Here is a 20,432-nt window from a genome sequence, read left to right as displayed (position 1 = left end):
GTCAGCGTCACAATGTCAAGTTAGCCCTGAAAAAGTGCAGTCGACATCTTTCCGACATAGGCAGCGCTCTTCTCGGACACGGATCACCCAAAGTTTGATCAGCGAAACCGATGCTTTGGTTGATAGCGATCCGCGCGAATGGAGAAAAGTGTCCCTAGAAGAAAGATGCCAGCGTAGTACAATAGGGGATTGAAACCCACGGTGTCAATAATGACTGTATCTACTTTGATTGTGCGACGAGAGTGTCAAAGATGGTGGAGCTACAAGGTGGTTCGGATTCCGGAACTGCTTCATTTTCCGGCCGACACTTCATGTTCCGGCCGACACTAACCCTAACTCTTGCTTGGCTTTGAAATTTAACCCTCTAAAAACACAGCTTACATTTGGGGGCATTAATTTCCTGAGCTTTTTTGAGTATTGGAAGACTCTAGTTTTCGAGGGCAAAAAAATTTGAAACCCGCTAGTAGTGTAAAGTTCCTCTCGGAGTGCTTTACAGGATCGATGCAACTCTCTTCCGGTAAAGCTACAAAAGCACACGCCTTGAACGGCCCTACTGACACAACAGGCAGAAATGGGCGACGCGCGTGACAGACGCACAGGCGATCAGTTTTGCAGATGATGCACAACAACACAGACATGGTCCTCACAAAGCGCACAAGCTAACAAGCAAGCAAGGAAGATTCGCATCGGCAAGAGGCAAGTAGTGTGGCACAAGGCTAGCAGCTAGCAGACAAAGAGGCTCTTGCTCTAACTTAGCGCCGACATTCCCGCAGCAGCTCACTTGAAAACGATCATTTGCCGACACAGGTGCCGCCAACAGAGCCAACTCGCCTTGCACATTGAAATTCACCCCGCACAACTCGATGTCCCGAGTAACGGATGACCATCTATCGATCCTCGTCGTTTTGTAGCATTGCCAACAATCGTCATCTACACTTTCCTATGTACTGTACATCATGGAAATCATACTCGCTGAAAGCTGAAGAATCTGCCGCCGCAATGAAAGGTCCTCAAAGCCACCTGGCACTGGGTGAGCTCGAGTGGTTTTTACTCGCACTAACGCAGCTGCTACCTCCTCGCCTAAAGGATGATGCATGCAAGGGTTGCTTCCGCTCCCTCACTCGTCTCCTGTGTCCTTTGCCTGCGGTCGTGACTCTGATCGAGGCTCCCTTGTTGCAATAAGCTCCCCCTGCTTCTTGCTCGCTACGACGACTTTGATGCAGTTTGTCGATCCTTGTCCTCTGCCCGCATCTTCGCTTGAACCCCTTTTCCTTTGCGCCTCCCTCCCCTCCTGACTGTCAATCAACAATCCTCCCTTCCCTTCCTTTAGCGTCATCACCATCTTTATTACAACCACCATCACCTTCCCTCTTCAATCTTCCCCGCAACGACCCTACTCCCTCCACGCACGTTCGTCCCTCGGCCACACACACTCATTTATTCTCGTCAGCACATTCGTTTCAGCACAACACCCAACGCATCGCAATCCCATCAACCTTGCGGTTTCGATTCAGCCCTTCTCCCACGCTATCGACGCTAACAAAACCTCGCTTCTTACATCAATCCCTGCTGCTCATCATGGTCGGCGTCAAAAAATTCTCGGCAATCGCTGCCGTCTCTGCCATCGCAGTGACTGGTGCAGCTGCATCCCTCCAGCCTTCCGAAGCCTCTTATTCACAGCACTTCCGATCTCATCGCCGACACCTTCAAAATCAGCAGCAGCCATCTCTGATCAAGATTCAGAAACGACTTGGCTTCACCGTCCCTGATGGTCTCGGAGGCATCATCAATGGTATTGGCAAAGACCTCGGCCTGAATGGTACGTATTCAACCCTCTGACTCCGAAGAGGGGTGGCAGTCAAAGCCTCGTCATCATTAACAATGGCTATGAGTACAGCTGTCGCTTTTTCTTTACCATCTCTTGCACGCGATCTAGCAATCATGAGCTTTCCCACGAGATCGTGACTCTCGACAATGTTCACCCATCCTAACTCAATCCTTTCCTGCTCCACTCTCTCCCTTACCCTTCCTTCCCTTCCCTTCACCCTTCCTTCTCGATCTTGCCCGCCTACCCATCTAATTTCCCCAATCTCCCTCCTTCTCCTGCTTTATCTACCACTCTGCCTTATCCTCGACCCCTTCTCCAAACCCTTTACCACTCCTACGATCCCCTGATCACTCCATACCCACCAACCCTGTTCTCGCTCGCCTTTGATATACTCCATGCCTTCCTTCCCTCCCTCGATACTGCCCGCACAACAGAGCTCGATGATACACAGGGACACCTGCACAATCTTCGTCGAGGCCTCGTTGGTGACCTTGTTGGCGCTGGTGATTATCCTTCCCCCAATTTCCTTCCCTTTCCTACCACCTCTTCCCCTCCTCTTCCCTTACCTGCCTTCTTGTTTCCCGAACTCGTCTTCACCCCACTCCTTTCCTACCACCTCCACTTTCCTTTCTCTCCTTCCCCTCCCCGTACTCCATGCCATCTGTGCATTCACGACGGTACTGACCCTAGCAGCAACTGACCATTCGAGACCAAGAAAACTGACTCATCTGCGTTCTTCCGAAACACTTGCTCTCGACAACAGGCGGACAGCCTTCGAGCTCGGCCAACTCGCCACCTCCCGCAAGCACCTCGCGGCCAGTAAGCAACAACAATAACGGCGATGCATCCAGCAACAATCCTGCGCCAACAACCTCGTCAAGCCCTGCACCGGAAAGCACCAACAATAACAACAACAGTAGCAACAGTAGCAACAACAACAACAACAACAACAACAACAACGACAACAACAGCAATAACAACAGCGCTGGCAACACAAACAACAATCAGAACCGTCCAGCGACAAGTTCGTCTAGTTCCAGCAGCAGCAACAGCAACAGCAACACCAGCGGCGGTAGCCGTGGCTCCGAAGCCAACCAGAGCAATGGAAGCAACCGCGGGTCGGGCAACACGAACTCACAACCACAAGCAACAGCTGCCAGTGTTAGCTCTGCTGCTGCACCGACGAGCGTCAACTCGGCGATAGCAGCTGCTTCAGCCGCTTCCGCTAGTCTTCTCTCTGCTGCATCACTGTCGCAAGCCAGCGCAGAAGCAGCTGTTAGTGCAGCTGCAGCCACTCTGGACGGAGGTGTCGCGTCGGGTGCTGCCAACGCAGCTGCTACCGGTGCCAATCGTGCCAACAGCAGCGGCTCCTCCTCTGGCAGCGATGGTACCACCAAGGTCGTTGTCCCAATCATTGTCATCGCTGCATCCGTCGCTTTGATTGCTGTAGCATGGACCGTGATTCGCCGCATCAAGAAACGCAAGGACGAGCAGTACGACCCTCGCATGCAACCCATCGAAAGCTCCTACCACCATCGCAGCATGATGGACCCATCCCTTGCCGCTGGGGGAGCTGCTTTCGCTGTCGGTGGAGCCGCTGCTGGTCTTGTTCGCGATCGTCCTCGTCGTGACAGCTACGAATTGTTCGAAGCTGGTCGACCGATGAGCTCGCTCACTGAAGAAGAGGACGAGCTCTCAGGCAACCCACCTCTCATGCAAGAAGTTGCTCCTTACGCTGCTGTCGGTTCTGCGTACGCTCCTGCTTCAAGTCTTCTTCGCAATTACGGCTCCGACCGCGGTGGCAACGCCAACGGCGCTGAGGACTTCCCTGCAGCCCACCGAGTGACAGACAGCATGTACATCGACGATTACGCCGGCGACGAACACGATGCCTACGACGTCAACTACTACGACGGATCCTCAAACGTTGGCTACAACAATAAGGCGACTCGCGGACTCGACGCTGCAGGTGTATCCAGTAACGCTGGTCGACCTTACTCGCCTTACGCAGATGTTCAGCGTGGCGAGGCAGGTGACGAGTATTACGATTACGACCGAGCGTTTTCTTCTCGTCGTGATCCTTTTGCCGATTCCGAACGTTGGTCTGGTTAAAACCCCATCCCCTTGGATGATACACACACTCTTTTGCTCTGATCTCATTCTGCTCTGTCTTGGTCCGCTTTATACCACTGTCTCTCCGCTCGTGTGCTTTTTGTTTGCCCACTTCGCTTTCTTATCAAGTCTCAACATATGTTCGAAGCTTACTCCTATTCTAGTTCTTTTGCTGTAATCAAAGTCACTATCAACAATCAACTTTCTCCTTTAGTCTGTGCTGTCGTTTCCCAGCATGGTTCGCAACAAGCGACCGCTACAGACACCTGGCCTAATATGGTGTTCGCGGGTCTGAATCCGTATCTGCGGCCATAGAACCTTGAAAGCACCGCATCCCGTCCGATCTGCGAAGTTAAGCAAGGTATCGCCTAGTCAGTACTGCGGTGGGGGACCACGCGGGAATCCTAGGTGCTGCAGTTCCCTTTTTTTTTGCTGCTCGACTCTGCTCAGATAATGAGAACACCCTACTCATTTTGTCAATGACAGTCCTCAGCCTAGAAGTTGGATCACACGATATGCATGTTCAGAATGCGAGTAGGGCATAGTTGTAGATGTGTGAGTAAAAGTAAAAAGCTAGTTGATTGAGAAAGAATGTGCTATGCGGTGCAGAAAGGTGTTAAGGTGCTGAAGTCGATGCAAGGGTGGATAGTATTTAGACTTGGAATTGCTTCGGGTCCATGCTCTGTCGCAACGTAAGACAGCAGATGAAAGAGTGTCAGCAATTCGGTCCAGGTAGATCCCGCTGCTGAAATGACTGTGAGCTACTTACGAGCTTGCACAGTCTCGCAATGAGACCGCCGAGCTGAACAACGGTGGCAACACCTTCGAGGATCTTCATGTGTGTCCAGCCGATTTCCTGTTCCAGAGTGCAGGCAACATCAGAAAGGGGTGGGGGGGTGGGGTTTCAGGGGAGCGAGGTTAGTAAAGATGGACGCCAATAGGCAGATTGCACATTTTCGGAGTTGATGGTTAGAACATACCTTGATGAATTCGAGCTTGGTAGCTTCTGGAACGCCATCCAGCGTCTTAACGACACGGAAGAGCGTTGTGACGATATCAACGGCAGCATACCCCTTGGACCAGATCTCATCCAGCTTCTCCATCGCCTCATCGACAACCCCCTTCTTACACGCCATCAACAACGAGCGGATCAAGAATGGATGTGGCTGGTCGCACACCTTGAACACGTTCTCTGGGTTGACGAAGCCCAAACCCGTATAAGTCGACTGCAAGTTGTTGATCGCCTGACGCATATCTCCCTCAGAAGTAAAGATGATAGCACCCAAACCCTCATCCGAATACTCGACACCTTCCATCTTGCAAATCTCCAATAAACGCTTCAAGATCTGCTCGTCTCTGATTTTAGCGTACCGCAAGATAGCACATCTGGACTGAATGGGCTCGATGATCTTGTTGCTTTGGTTGCAAGCAAAGCAGAAACGTGTTGTGTTGGAGTAGATCTCCATGGTGCGACGCAAAGCTTGCTGTGCTGCTGGTGTCATACTATCGGCTTCATCGAGGATGACGATCTTGTGCCTGCCTGGCGGGAGCGAGACTTTCTTCTGGGCAAAGTTCTTGATCTTGTTTCGGACGATATCCACACCTCGTTCATCGGAAGCGTTGAGCTCAAGCACACCTTCTTTGTAGGCATCTCCGAGAAGTGCACGCGCGAGACAGAGGACTGAAGTGGTCTTTCCGATGCCCGGCAATCCCGAGATGAGAAGGTGTGGACAGTTGCCGTCGTTCTGAATCACTTTCAGACGGTCGATGGTGTCTCTGTTACCAACCACATCGTCGAGCCGCAACGGCCGATACTTTTCCACCCATGGTAGCTCGTAGCCTGTGACTGTTGCTGTTGCTGCCGGCGCGGCTGATGAGCCCGAGTCCTGTGTCATTGCGAACAATGCCCTTATTGTGAGAGGTCAAGTCGGCTTGAAGGCGGCCTCTCCGATGGTGTTTGCGAAAAGGATGAGAGCGTATGTGCGGATGTTCCCCGACTGTGGCAGTGCTATTATAAGTCGCGGGTAAGCTTAGAGCAGTTGTGAGCTTGGTGACGATGGCGTGGGAAAGAGAATCTCCTTGACAGAGCAGAGTGTGAAATGATGACTGGAGCTGTCGGTCCTTCCGAAAGTATCACTCTGACACACACAGGCCAACTTTTTGACAGCCACGCTGCCACAAATTTGACCGAGGAGTATCGGTGAACCCTGAGTCGCGTGTCGCGTTGAGTAGTCACACGCCGTTTCCTGGGCAGAATTGCGCATCAACGGTGAGTTATCGCCCTTGACAACGCGTGAAAATCCTTGGAAAAGGAGCTGAGAAATTGAGGAAATAGAAATGTTAAATTGCCTAACTCGAGTGAGTCGCTTGCGAGCTCCCAGCTCAAAGCGTTGCGACGAAATGTGAGTGTCGCGCGTTGGTCATGTGCCCCTTCGCTCACCATTGAAAAATGCGCATCTATCCATTCGCACGATAAGTCTACTTTGTCTGCGTCGCACCCGCGGCAAGCACACACAGGAGTCGAGGCTTGGAGAATTTCCCTTTGCTTCATAACGAAGCGGGAAAATGGGCTGAAAATTGGCTTTGGGTCCTTCCGGCTGTTGCGCTTGGACACTTGGTCGAGCGTCGTCTCTTCCTGGCTCACCACCATCCAACTTTTCGCACCATCACCGCTGCCTCATTCAACTCGACGGCTTCTTCAACACAGTACACGCAACATTGATAGCGCTGAAACTGTCGGATACCTACACTATTCAAAAGAACGCACCCAGGACAGGCGACTGCGGAGAAACTGGTTGGAAGATTGGAACAAGTGAGCATATCACAGCCGCTATCCACCCACATGCCGCTATCCTCTCGCTTCGGGCGAGTCAAGCCAGAAGCTGATGACATAGACTTGTCCTTCCTCGACGATGACGAGGACATTGCAGCACTCAGAAAAGCAACGTCAAGGTCATCTAAGGGCAAGGTTCCTGCCACATCCAGCTCACAAAGATCCGCCAAAATCACGACATCCGCAGGCTCCAGCTCAACTCGGACTCATTCGAGGAGCTCTTCCTCACAACAATTGAAACCCTCTCCGAGACGCAGTCGGAATCCGCAGCCGAAACACAGTCATCGTCGTGATTCTTTCGTCGAGGATAATGATGACGAGATCATACAGGAATACGACAGCGATGTTGATGACAAAGACAGTGATGACATCGATATTGATGACATCATTGCTTCCATTAACGGTGGCGGATCGCGCAACGCAAAGTCTCGCCCCGGCAAGCAGAGTTCAGCACCGAAAGGCAAGGGGAAGACGAATGGCGCTTCCCGCTCAAAAGCACGGGCAACTTCCAGTCGTCCGCATCCATCCGCCGCTTCAATTCCTGGTGGAAGGCAACTGCCTCCGCCTCGCAAGCGCTTCCTGCTCGCCAACCACTCAGATGAGGGCTCTGAGGACCAAGAAGATGACTTGTCCAGCCACGGCAGCGACTCGTTGCAGCAGGAGCTGGAGGACCTCAAAGATTCCAGTGAGGAAGAGCAATTGCGCCCGTCCACACGACGTACACAAGGCAACACCGGCACAAGCGGTCGAGTTCTGGGCGCAACCAGGTCGAGACGAACACAGGCACTCGATGATCAAAAGGATGACGACGACGACGACGACGAGGACGACTTCGAGCAGGCAACGCGCGCACGCAAGAAGAGCGCGATTCGAAGTCGCAAAAACAAGAAGGACAGATCTCGCCGCTTCGACGACGATGAAGATGAAGAAGATTGGGATGAGGAAGTAGACGAAGATGATGACGGCGAGGAAGAGGAGGAACAAGACGAACTGAAGAACTCCGATGACCCAGATTACAGCCACCACTCCAAGCGCAAGAGGTCATCCGCAGCCAAATTCACATCAGGTTCGAAGCGTCAGCGTGTTACCAAAGGAGCTAGGCACAGACAAAGCCGAGCCAATCCGCGACGGAGGATAGCTGTGCGTCGAACTCGCTCGACCCGGGCGCGCCCACCGAGGATGCGCTTCGCTTTGCAGGGAGAGCTCCCAGAGCCAATCACCGATCCGCCCAGCCACGCCACCGTGCCAATCATCACCATCGACGAATCCGTTCAGGCACCTATCATCAAAGGCGTACCTTTCATCGACGACATCGAGGCTCATTACAGCCTCTCTGAGCATTCCAGCGGGGAGGAAGAAGTGGCGAGCGACGATGCCCTCGACGAAGACCAGATGGTATCAGACGCCGTCTCCATCTCATCATCCGACGACGTTGAAGCCTATCAGGAGCCCGAGACGCAAGTCGAGAAACACTGGCCAGGCTGCAAACGTTGCGCCGATGGTCCCGCTCTGCCTCTCTACAACAAGGCACTCTCTCAACTCAAACGCGCACAGAAGCGCGAAGCCAAGAAGCGACGCGACAAGTCTCCCGAAAGACTTGACTCCCGGGGCCGCCAGCGAAAGACTTTTGTGGACGACACTACCGGTGCACCTGGTCCTGTGCAGCAAGCCGAGGAATGGATCGAGGTGCTCGAAGATCGCGGAGGCTGGTTCGAGTGCAAGACCTGTTCCGTGTCTTGGCATTGGGGCTGTCTTCCACAGGACTCCCAAAAAGCCATACTTCTGCGGATCAATACAGAGCGCACTGCTCGCCATCGGGCCGTGTTTGGTGAAAAGGCGCCTCCCCCCGCTCCTATCCGATACATCGACATCGACGAGATGCTGGATACCGACTCGTGTCCTGACTGTGCCGGTTACGCCTCATATTGCACCCTGTGCAAGGCTAACGTCGACGGCCTGCGCACTGTCGAGGAGCAGCTCGGCTTCACAGAAGCGATGCTCGAGCAGTACCCTGCTCCACCAACTACTCTGATTGCCAACAGGCTGTTTCGCTGCAAGCGCTGCTCCCGCGCGACTCACTACGAATGTCTTGCTCGCGCGCAAACGGACGGAGAGGACAAGACCGTCGAGGAAATCGCGCAGTCCGTTCAGCAGGCAGGCTGGCTGTGCTCCGACTGCCACCGCTGGCCAGCTGTCGAGAGAATCATCGCCTGGCGCCAGCTGGACCGCAGCCTTTGGAACGACGAGGAAGCCAAGCGCTGCGCATACGCAGTCCTGTCGCCGCGAGAGAATTTGCCTCGCGAGTACCTTGTCAAGTTCAAGGGCAAGTCGTTCCGCGAGACTGAATGGGTGCCGCATGACTGGTTGCGCATTCTCCATCAAGCCATGCTTTCCAGCTTCCTCACCAAGGGAGGTCGTCTCGAGCTGGAGCCCGCTGAGCTTATCGAATCGACCGCCGCTTTGGCCAGCGCACGTAGGAACCGCGCTTCTCTTGCGCTGAGTGGAGGTCGAGCCTTGCCATCGACGCCAGTGCAGACGCGGTCCGTCGAGAAAACGCTTCAAGTGGACGAGACAGGCCAGGTCGACATCGGCCCACCCGGTCCTATGCCCGACGCCCATCGAAGAATCCCGAAGGCATGGAGAACGCCAGACCGCATCCTGGCTGTCAAGTTCTTCTTCTCGATCAAAAAGGAGGATGACGTTGAAGATGAGATTGGCGGCGAGGTCGTTGACTCGGACTCGGTGCCATTGGAGAAGGTCGAGCCTTCTGATTACCTTCGCAGCTGGAGACATGTAGCCAAGCTGCTCGTCAAGTGGCAGGATCAGTCGTACGAGGGCTCGACATGGGAGGACCCACCTAACCGACGCAAGCAAGGAGACATCTTCTACGACTGCCAAGAGGCTTATCGGGCGTTTCTCCTTGCTCAAAAAGTGACCTTCCCAACTCTGACTGCAGGAGAGAATCGCAGAAAGCAAGAGCGTCGTCTCGCGAAGTCCGGCAATCGCTTCCGTGCTTTGGACGACCAGCCGGACTGCATCGAGGGCGGCGACCTCATCGACTTCCAGCTTGAGGGTGTCAATTGGCTCCGATACGGTTGGTACAACCAGAAGTCGGGCATTCTCGCCGATGAGATGGGTCTGGGTAAGACAGTCCAGATCATCACCTTCCTGGCTTCGATCTGGAAGGAAGGCAAAGCCGGGCCCTTCCTCGTGGTCGTGCCCAACGCGACTCTACCCAACTGGATGCGTGAGTTCGAGAAGTGGATGCCTCAATTTCGAGTGGTGCCGTACTGGGGCGAGGGCGAGGCACGAGACATGATCTCGCGATACGAGCTCTTTCACTCTAAAAGGACGCTCGCCCAGGCTGATGGCGCGATCCGCCCGATCAAGTTCCATGTTGTCGTTGCCTCGGACACAAGCGTGCGAATCGACTCATTGCCGCTTAGGAAGGCTGGTCTTTGGGACGTCATCATCGTCGACGAAGGCCAGAACCTGAAGTCCGGCAAGTCACTCTTATTGAAGCGCTTGAACGAGATGCCCACAGAACATCGCGTCATCATGACCGGTACGCCTCTCAACAACAACGTTACGGAGCTCTTCAATCTGCTCAACTGGCTTGAACCTGGAGGTCAGTGGAAGGATGTCAAGGCCCTGGAGAACGAATACAGTGTTCTAAAGCCAGAGGTCATCGGGGAGCTTCAAAAGCGCTTGAAGCCGTACTTCCTTCGTCGTCTCAAGAAAGAGGTGCTCGACCTGCCACTCAAGGTCGAGCTCATCGTCCCCGCCTCGCTACGACCCATTCAGAAGCGTATCTATCGATCCATCCTGGAGTCCAACATCGAGGACATTCAAGCACTCGCAGCCTCTCGAGAGACCGGTGGGAAGAAGAAGAAGAAGTCGACGATCGCCAATCTCAACAACACGCTCATGCAGCTGCGCAAGTGCATCCAGCATCCATACCTGATTGCTCCTGATCTCGAGACACGCGAAGGCGATGACAACTACGAGGCGACGTGGGGGCATCAGCGATTGGTCGATGCCAGCGCCAAGCTCTCGCTGTTGCAACGAATCCTTCCCAAACTCAAAGCGGGCGGCCATCGCATTCTGCTCTTCTCCCAATTCGTCATCAATCTAGACATCGTCGAGGTGTTCTTGCGCGGCGAAGGATATAAGTACCTGCGACTGGATGGTAACGTCGGCCAGAAGCAGCGTCAGAAGGGCATCGACGCTTTCAACGCGCCCGACTCGCCCTACTTCATTTACATGATCAGCACGCGCGCTGGTGGTGTCGGTATCAATCTTGCAAGCGCCGACACTGTCATCATCATGGATCCGGACTGGAACCCGCACGTTGACATGCAAGCAATTGCTCGTGCGCACCGTATTGGTCAGACCAAGAAGCTGCTCGTGTTCACGCTCATGTGCAAGGCGACGGCAGAGGAGAGGATCATCGAAGGAGCAAAGCGCAAGATGATGTTGGACCACCTGATCGTTCAGAACCTCGACAAGGAAGATGAGCGGCCAGACGAGCTCGAGTCGATCCTCAAGTTCGGTGCTCAAGCGCTGTTTGCTGAAGGCGGTACCGAGGAGTCGGAGCGGGACATCCGATACACCGATGAGGATCTCGACTCGCTATTGCGACTACGAGAAGATGCTGGTGATGAGGACGAAAAGGAGCAGGACAATGCTGCAGGCGAGAACGGGGAGCCAAAAGGTACCTTCTCGTATGCGCGAGTGTGGGAGGCTGACCAGGTAGCCAGCACCACCACCAGCGGAGTTGCGCCTGCCACCGTTGTCGATGATGACTTCTGGGCTGATCTGTTGCAGAAGCATCGCGAAGATGCAGCGAAGCGCGCCGAGGAGGCTCGTGAGAAGGAAGCACAAGAGAAGCGTGCCTCGAGACGTGACCGCATTAAAGCGATGCTGCAGGAGGAAGAGACCGGGAACGCCGAACCTGTAGCGGCTCCAGCTAGGCGGGGCCCCGGTCGACCAAAGAAGGTACCCAAGCCGGTTGTCGACGAAGACTGGAACGCTAACGGAGCCAATGCTGAAAGCGACAGTGATGACGTCGAGCTCATGGACGCCGTGCGGGAGGAGGACGAGCTTCTCCCTGCTGTACAGGCTTTGCGACGTCGACAGGCCTTGTCTTCAAATGCTGCTGTTGCAGCTGCAGCCGCTGCGAGATCGGCTGCTGTCAAGGCTTTTGCCGGCGGTGCTAGTAAGGGAGCTGCCGCTGCTGCCGTTGTTGCTGGCGCTCCTTCAGTTTTTGCGGCTACTTCCAAGCCGGCAGCACCGAGGCCACCTGCATCATCGACTGCATCAGCTTCGGCGAAGAAGGCCAAATCCGCACCACAGAGCCTTGCCGCGTTGCAACGCGACCTCATCGCCGAGCATCGATTACCGCGACCATTGCCACTCAGCGACCTAGACCTGTCTCTTCCCACCAGCGTCGTGCGCCCTGGCCACCTGGCCGCCATGCGCAAGGTGCTGCTCTCGCTTTTGCATGACAGCCAATTCGCCCAAGAAGTGCACAAGAGGTCTCTCACCAACACCGTACCAGATCTGTCTCCGCCGCATATGCGATTCCAGCTCACGAACACTCATATCAACTACTACATGCATTCATTTGGTGCGCCTCGCGCACTGTTCGAAGCTGCTTTCAACATCATTGCGGAGGACAATATTCCTGCGGAGATCCTAGCCTTGCCGCATGGTGGTGCCATCGCTCTCGATTGGAGGAAGATCAGAGAGTTACTTCTCAGGACGGCAACGTACATGGTGATGACCCTTCGCAAGCCCAAGAATGAGCAGCCGTGGAAAGCTGCAATCGAAGAGTGGGCCAAGACACAAGCGAGCAGGCCGACGTCGAACGTTATTAACATTGCCGATTTGCTCTTTGCTAATGGAAGACCGAACTCCGCACCAGCTCCGTATACGACCGCAGCTGCAGCCGATGTTCTCAAAGACAAGGCAAGATCAGACGCATGGCTGCATAGCATCACCACACGTGGTGATGCCGAACTGACCAAAATAGCAAGGCTCATCACCTTCAATCACTTGTCTACGACTTCGCCGAATCTGATGTTGATGGTACAGCATTTCGTTGACGGCAAGGGCGTCAAGCCAGCATATGGACCGGCAAAGCTTTCGATCCGCTCGGCTATGCCAAGGGATGTACCGTTCGCGGATCCAGAGGTCATGGGACCACCTTCGTCGATCCCTGCAGCACAATCGTCGTCGTCTGCTCCCGCTGCTGGAATTCCATCTCCAGCTCCTCCCAGTTCACAGGGCCGCAACCGAGTCTTTGCTGCCCTCTCTCGCTTGTCAGCTTTCTCAGGCGGCAGTCCAATGAGGATCGACGTATCAAAGAAGGACCTCAGCAAGCTCAACGTCGACGTGGCGGTCAACTACCGCAAGCCTCGCATCAGATCTTCGCGAAGCAGCATCAGCGGCTCTCCTCGCTCGTCTATGGGCCCTTCACGCTCGCCAGCTTTGCAAGGTGACAGCTTCACTCCTGCTGTATCGGTCGACGGCGGCTCAGATGCGGGTGGCGAAGAAACGGTGTACGTGGCACCTTCAGCCCAGACATGCATCATCTGCGGCGGAGACTTCCACTTCCTTAACAGGTGTCCAGAGATGCAAGACGTGACGAGGGCTTCAGCTCGATGGTTCCAGCTGTGTGATCAGCTGCGTGTGTTGATGCAGAGGGGACAGACGGATGGCGATTCGGACGTGGCGACGATCAAGACCACGATCAAGGTGATGGCGAGGAAGTTGAACGGTTTGAGAGCACAGAGTGGGCAAGGTCCGCTGATGCCTCCTTGTGACTAGTGGTGTCGGGTTTGTTTTGTTTTGTATTTAGGGCTCATTCGAGTGATAGATTGTCCAAAGTTCCTCCTCTCGTCTCTGCGTGTTGCGTCTGAAGAATTGAAAGATGTGTCTTTCAGATGATGCCATTCGGTTATAAGTGTGACGATTGGACCCTGTACAAGCTGATATGATGCCATAAGAACAATGTTGATACTAGACCTCCTTGCCTAACCGTGCGAACGAGCCCACTTTACAAGAGAGGAACTGATCGGGACCTGTCGCAACCTATCCTTCACCGCCGCTACGATCACTGGAGGCGAGAGAATGCACCTCACCTTCCAAAACACCTTCCTGATGGTGTTCTGATTCGCCCTTCCCGTTTGCGTACTCCCCAGGGTCGCAGCTGGTTTTGCAACGGGATTGCTAATCGTCAATGTCGACACATAGTTCTGTGGCAAAAGAATCTCTAAGCTGAGCAAAGAGTGGAAGGACATGAGCGCGATCTTCCGATCAGCGTAGAAAGGAGTTGCAAAGGCCGCTCCACCGCCCGTTGTGTTGGTAGAGGTAGAGGCAGTAGACGCTGCTTGTCTCTCCCTCGTATCTTTCGCTGCGAAACGACGGAGTTCGTCGAAACACATTTCGAAGTTGAACACTTGACGATCTCGTGTTTGTAAGTGTTTGACTGCGATAAGAAGGGCGATCTCGGGTTCGGTTAGGTCTCGAAGGATGTGAATCATTCCATCGCCTATTTCTGTTGATGCTGTTTCGAGGATGTGTTCCAGGTCGAATGACGGGTCGAGGACGGAGAGACGGGAGATGGTAGGGGTGAGGATGCGATAGACTGTACGAATGTCGTTGGATAATTCGTAGATTCCTCGGAGGACATCGCGGAAGTGAGGATGGGCGAAGAGTGTGCTGACGTCTTTTTGCCATGCTTGTAGGAACTTCTCCTCTTCTGCACCCGCCATTGTAGATGTAGACTGGGTGGATGGGGAGAGGGCGTTTAGAACGATTCGTTCAAACACTTCGTAGCTGGACGGTGGACGAACGTGGAGGATTCTATGCGAGAATCTACTTTTGACTCTCTTCTCCAAGAGATCAACTGTGTCTACTCTACTTGTTAATCCCACCACCGCCAATCCAGCACCGTAGGATGCAGCTTGAACAGCATCGAGGAGACAGTATAGCATGGCCTGCCTAGGACGGGCTGTGAAGAGATCGAAATCGTCCAGCGTAATAACCAGCGGTTTCCTCCGGCCCGATCCAGAGGAGGAAGTGTTGGAGAGAAGCGCGATGATGTTGCGGATAATATTGTTGAGCGAAGAAAGGATTGCTCCTGCTAACTCGTCTTGGATTTCCGCTTCTTCGTTCGCTGCTGCAGCAGCGATAGCGTTTGTATCTTCTTGTTCTTCGTCTTCTCCTTCCCCACCGAAGACGTGGTCGGTGGCAGTACTGCGAGAGTTTGAAGGGTTCTCGTCGTCATCTTCACCATCAAACGAAGGAGAGTGCATAGCTTCAGACACGTCCTCCTCAGTGAATGCTCCTTGAAGAATGAGTTGTTGCGCCATTTCTTTCATCGCTGATCTGTCATTAATCTGTACCGAGCCTGCCAAGTGCACATGGTAGTACGACTTCTCTTCACGCATATCTGCTGCTTTCGTCTTGACTGCGCTGGAGATGGTATTCAGCACCGAATCTACAAGCAGCGTCTTTCCAGACCCCGAAGCACCGATCAACAAACAACTATTACTCTCCTGGGCCGTCAGAGTAGCATGTAACATACTGTGCAGAGTGTACCATTCTTCCTCCAATCCGACACATGCCGAGACTTGCTGGCTTGTCCCTTCCGCTCCATTCTGCACCCTTGAAGTGGTATCTTCTTCATCAGCACCGACCAAAGTGCTGCCGGTGGAAGCTATGGGATGAGCTGATGTACTCGGCGTTGGAGGAAGGTTTCCGACGAGAGTTTCAAGACAGTGTCGTTTTTGGGTCGGGAGGAAGCATTCGAGTGTGTCGAGTGAGAGATGACGGAGAGAGCTTTCAACAGGTTGAAGACTGGTGTTGTTGGGTCGTTTGCGCTGAGCAGAGTCGATTGCATCAAGTGGAGATGGGTCGATGTCGAGTGGTGCGTCGTCATCACCAGCGTCGGAATGAACGGAGAGGGCTGGTGATGCTGTTGCTTTGCGTTTGGCTGTTGGCATGGTGGAGTGGTCAGCTCGAAGCTGCTGATGATGCTTAACGTAGTTCACGTACATGTCAAATTCACGTAGGTCTCGGATTGGAAGTGGCCGGGGGGACTTGGGAGTTTCTGGACTCAAAATTGCTGAAACAGCCAAGTCCCCCTCTCAATCTTGAAATTTTGAGGCAGCAGCTCCACTATGATTCTCACACTTTTCTCATCTTGAACTTGTCTTGATCTCATCTCCATACACTCCTTTCTTGTCAGCACTGCTCAACATACACCACTTTGACATCAATGGCCAACATCTCACCTAGGAAGAGGGTTGCAAAAGCCCAGCTGCAGACTGACAGGGACCAGAAGGAGCATGAGATCCAGGAAGCTCTTAGAGCATTCCAGAAGGGTCAATTCAAAGACTTGAAGGCTGCTGCTGAGCATCACAATGTCCCTTACAACACTCTCTGGGATTGCAGCAAAGGGTGCAAGAGCTGCACTGCTGCCTTTCAACATCTGCAGGCTATACCACCAGAGGCTGAAGAGCTCTTAGTCTGACATATACAGAAGCAGGCTCACTATGGTTTCCCAGTAACACCACAGAATATCAGACAGTTGGCCGAACAACTTCTCAGGCAGAGGACCAACAACAATGATGCTACTCTTGGACCTAATTGGGTGTCTGCTTTCAAGCAGTGACATTATAGGATCCTACCCAAAAACATCTTCAACATGGATGAGACTGGGTTTCTCATTGGACAAAGTCAATGCTGATACATCATTGTACCCAGGGAGAATGGGAAGAATCAGTGCTTCAGGTCACAGCCAGGCAATTGGGAGACTATCACAGTGATTGAGTGCATTGGTGCACAAGGGACAAAGCCACCACCTATGGTTATCTTTTGGGGCAAGAACCACATGCAGGGTTGGTACCACAATCACACTGCAGCTAAGGACTGGGTCTTTGCAACAAGCCAGAATGGCTGGACCAACAATGAGCTTGCACTACACTGGCTCAAGGACTGCTTTGACAAGCACACCAAGCAAAGGGCTCAAGGAAAGTATCAGCTGCTTATCCTTGATGGTCATGGCTCCCACATCACAGCTGAGTTCATCCAGCAAGCATGGGACTCCCACATTGTCTGTCTCTGCCTTCCTCCCCATGCAACACACCTCCTACAGCCACTTGATGTTGTGATATTTGGACCTTTGCAGCAAGCCTTCACCAAGGAGGTTGACAAGTTTGCTGGAGCAAATCTTTCAATCAGTAAGAAGGATTTCATTGACATGTACAGCAAATCATGACAGGTCATAACAAGCACCTTAGCATCACAAGCCTTCAGAGATGTTGGGATCAACTCAAAGCTCCACCCAGAGAAGGTTCTATGGCACATGCCCAGCTACCATTGAGAATCAATACCTCCATCTTCAGCTCCTGCAGTTGAGGAGACTCCAACAACACCTTCTACTCCAGAGGAAGCAAAGAAGATGTTAGCACAGATGTATGCCATCATGGATTGGGATCAAGAAGAACAGCAGGCACTTCTGGCAAGCAATCACTGACAAGGATGCATTTGGATGAAGAAGGTAGGTAAGTTCATGGACCTTCTCTTTGGCCAGCATGCAATTGATCAAGCTCACATTCAAGAGCTCACAGCAGCCCACTCTAAGAAGCAACATGCACTCCCAGGTGATAGGAATCAGTTGTTGCAGGCCAGGGTACTACACCAAAGCAACTTACCAAGGCTACTTGCAGCATGAGAAGAGCAGGCTCAGAAGGATTCAGGAACAAGGGCTTGAAAGGGCAAGAAGCAAGCAAAAGGCAAAGAGCAAGCAAGCAATCAAGAGAACCTGCCAGTCCAGCCAACACCAACCTTGTCATCTGAAAGAAGCTTCTGGCCTCTGCAATTAATGTTGCCTTTTCCAGGTTATGAGTCTATGTCAATGGTACCCCTGCCTCTGCCTTTTGCTAGTTCAAGTACCTTCCCTGTCAAGCCCCCACTGCCCAGGTGGCAGCCAATGCCACCCTTCCTTCCACCCATGCTGCCCTTCATGTGATCCTATGTTGCATTACAATTCAAGTGTTGTTGTTATGCTTTGATATAGTGAAGGTCCACATCTATGGTGGACTGGCCTGCTTGTTGTGTGTGTGTGTGTGTTGAACAAAAATTGACTGGAGCTGCTGCCTCAAAATTTCGAAATTGAGAGGGGGACTTGGCTGTTTCAGCAATTGTGAGTCCAGAAACTCCCAAGTCCCCCAGCCACTTCCAATCCGAGACCTACGTGAATTTGACATGTACGTGAACTACGTTAGCGTTGAGCCTGTTCTTCTTGATGCCAAGAAGCAACCCTTTCAGTCATCGGGTAGTTTTCGTTTACTGTTAGGTCGCAAATGCTCACATGAAAAGTTTCTGCGAAAAGAGGTGGCAATCGGTTGCTAAGCGAAACAAGGATGTGAGCCGTTGCATTTTGGTTCCTAGCCCGGCAAGCGGCCATTCAATAAGACTTGAGGGTGGCAAAAATGTAAGTCTCTCGCAAACAAAGGCGCAGAGACCGAGAAGCACGAGAGAGCTCTTCTGACTTGACTTGACTCCAGCAATCCTTTGATACCATCGGAAATGGTGGAAAGTGAAAGCAGAAGTGACCTGGTGGAGGACAGCTTAAGTCAGCTTTCACGTCGACGTTTTCTGCTATACACCTGAAGAGGTCTATCGTTTATGATTGCGCAGTCTCGACCTCTCCTTCCTTATCCAGCTTCCGACGGGCCGTTGAATGTGATCGGGGTAACTTGGAATTGCACAAGCCCAAGATAGCGAAGCAAAAGCCAATCGATTCTCTCTCGAGCGAGCGAGCGAGCGAGCGAGCTTGACGGCATCTCACAGATGCTCTTAGGCCGCCACTTGTGTCACGGTGACTCCCAAGACGGCAGCCAAGCTTTTCATTAAGATTGAAAGAGAGTCGTGCTTTCCTTGTGGTAAGAGTAAAGCGCCAACGCCTCATCCTGCCGCGCTTTTTCTCACGCCCCGAAAAGTGGAGAAAGGAGAATGAAGATAAAAAAAAGAAAAAAAAAAGAAAAAAAAGAAAAAAAAAAGAAAAAAAAAAAAAAAAAAAAAAAGGAAATGAAAAGAATACGTCAGTGTGTGGCAGAAATAATGAAATCGCGCGTTGAGCCGAGACGGGTGCTCCAAAGGTGAAGACAGCTCGAGAGCCCTTTCATTTCGAAGCGAGCACAGCATACGCACTTTCTCTCTCTTTCGTGCCGTCATACAGAGATGAGATTGGCGAGGTGGTGGCGCTACCAGAACACACCAACGTGTTCATCTTCTTTCACAATGATGTCTAAGTCAGTTGAGAGCACAGACATCACATAATGGTTAAGCAGCAAGCAGCTAGGTGCAAGAGTATGGCTGACTGATGCATCTGCGATAGATCGGGTGCAATGGTTGTATCCGATCGAAGAAAGAGATGCAGTGCGTTATGCATCGCACCGCACGCTTTCTTGGCTGCCTGCTCTGGCATTGGCTAGACGAACAAGAAAATAAGAATAAAAAATACAGTAATAATCATTAAAAATTAAGGGTCCAGAAAGAAGCGTGACTCTTCCGGCAGACTGCTCAAGTGTTGCACGTTTGTGGCGTGTCACACTTTGAAGGAACAAATTGTGTTGTCCTCTTTTCTTGTGGATCTGCTTGAAATTCCCCTGAAAAAGAAAAGAAAAGAAAAGAAAAGAAAAGAAAAGAAAAGAAAAGAAAAGAAAAAAAATAAAAACACAGCAAAGCATCATAGCAGAGGGCGAGCTTTGTTTTGAATGTGTCGCCGAATACGACAGCGAGAAGAGAGAGAGAGAGAGAGAGAGAGATGCTGGTGTAATGAAATGTGCAACGTTGGCATTCCTTGTTTGTCTCGTGCTACGTATCGTACGTCTGATGAACAGAGTTGCACAAACACAATGGTTGCAGTCGAATGCAACGCGAGCGAACCCGTGAAGTCAAGAAAGGGGGGTTTGATAGGCGTTGACCGGCGAACAAAGCGTCCTTCTTCTCCAGAGCTGCAGTTTCAAAGGGACTGGTCGCCTCCTTCTACGGGAATAGAAGTCGCATATGAACAAGAGAGCAAGGCAGGCGACAACCACCAACGGATCAGCGGATCAACGGTTGGGCGTAACAGATGAGGACAACGCTGGCAATGCACAGAAGCGACCAAATGTCTAATATGACCAATGCACAGCAACGGCAACCAAGCCCGCAGGAACCTTCAGGAAAGGATCGTCCTCGTGCATCATATAAACCCGTTTCGTTTGCCTCCGTTCCGTCTCCGTTCATCCGCTCCTGCCCGTGCTTCCCGCCTGCTGTGTTCTCTTTTCCTCCTTCCGAACAAACCTTTCATCTGCTAGTCTGACGACCGTTAACTCGTACCACCGTATGTCTTCTCCCCCTTGCTTGGCTTGCTCGTGTGGCAATAGAACAGCAGCGGTGGTTCAGTTGTACAATTCTGTGCTTCAAGCCCTTCCGCTCCGTCTGGCAGATTGAGCGCTCGACCGATTCGCTTGCCACCGTGCATGCATTTCAGCATGTTTGTCTCCTGCGATCCTGCTTCCATCATCCCTCCGCCCATTGTACTCTACGCGCTTGCACCTCCTTTCTCCTTCCTTCCTTCCCTCAAGTCTCCTTCTCCTT

General features: G+C 52.5%; 4 protein-coding genes and 1 non-coding gene across 5 annotated transcripts; 3 read left to right on the top strand and 2 right to left on the bottom strand.

The window, feature by feature from the left end:
• Window positions 1-1,578: 1,578 nt before the first annotated feature.
• UHO2_00650 (uncharacterized protein) lies at window positions 1,579-3,940 on the top strand (the record flags this gene model as incomplete). Its single annotated transcript, XM_041557270.1, has 2 exons — window positions 1,579-1,819; window positions 2,592-3,940. The coding sequence occupies 2 exons, from the start codon at window positions 1,579-1,581 to the stop codon at window positions 3,938-3,940; spliced, it is 1,590 nt and encodes a 529-aa protein (XP_041413204.1).
• A 305-nt stretch (window positions 3,941-4,245) lies between these two features.
• Window positions 4,246-4,360, top strand: UHO2_10211. Its single transcript, XR_005960719.1, has one exon. It is a non-coding gene; the product is annotated as a ribosomal RNA (ribosomal RNA).
• Window positions 4,361-4,592: 232 nt separating this feature from the next.
• On the bottom strand, window positions 4,593-5,835 carry UHO2_00649 (putative RFC4 - DNA replication factor C, 37 kDa subunit; the record flags this gene model as incomplete). The annotated part of the gene is made up of 3 exons (XM_041557269.1): window positions 4,593-4,622; window positions 4,710-4,796; window positions 4,921-5,835. The coding sequence occupies 3 exons, from the start codon at window positions 5,833-5,835 to the stop codon at window positions 4,593-4,595; spliced, it is 1,032 nt and encodes a 343-aa protein (XP_041413203.1).
• A 947-nt stretch (window positions 5,836-6,782) lies between these two features.
• On the top strand, window positions 6,783-13,604 carry UHO2_00648 (putative CHD1 - transcriptional regulator; the record flags this gene model as incomplete). The annotated part of the gene is made up of 1 exon (XM_041557268.1): window positions 6,783-13,604. One exon carries the CDS (start codon window positions 6,783-6,785, stop codon window positions 13,602-13,604), a length of 6,822 nt encoding a protein of 2,273 aa, XP_041413202.1.
• A 206-nt stretch (window positions 13,605-13,810) lies between these two features.
• UHO2_00647 (uncharacterized protein) lies at window positions 13,811-15,784 on the bottom strand (the record flags this gene model as incomplete). Its single annotated transcript, XM_041557267.1, has 1 exon — window positions 13,811-15,784. One exon carries the CDS (start codon window positions 15,782-15,784, stop codon window positions 13,811-13,813), a length of 1,974 nt encoding a protein of 657 aa, XP_041413201.1.
• Between the last annotated feature and the right edge of the window lie 4,648 nt (window positions 15,785-20,432).

Source organism: Ustilago hordei (genome assembly GCF_900519145.1).
Source record: "Ustilago hordei strain Uho2 genome assembly, contig: UHO2_contig_01, whole genome shotgun sequence".
Classification (NCBI taxonomy): domain Eukaryota; kingdom Fungi; phylum Basidiomycota; class Ustilaginomycetes; order Ustilaginales; family Ustilaginaceae; genus Ustilago; species Ustilago hordei.
This window is presented reverse-complemented; position numbering and strand designations above follow the sequence as displayed.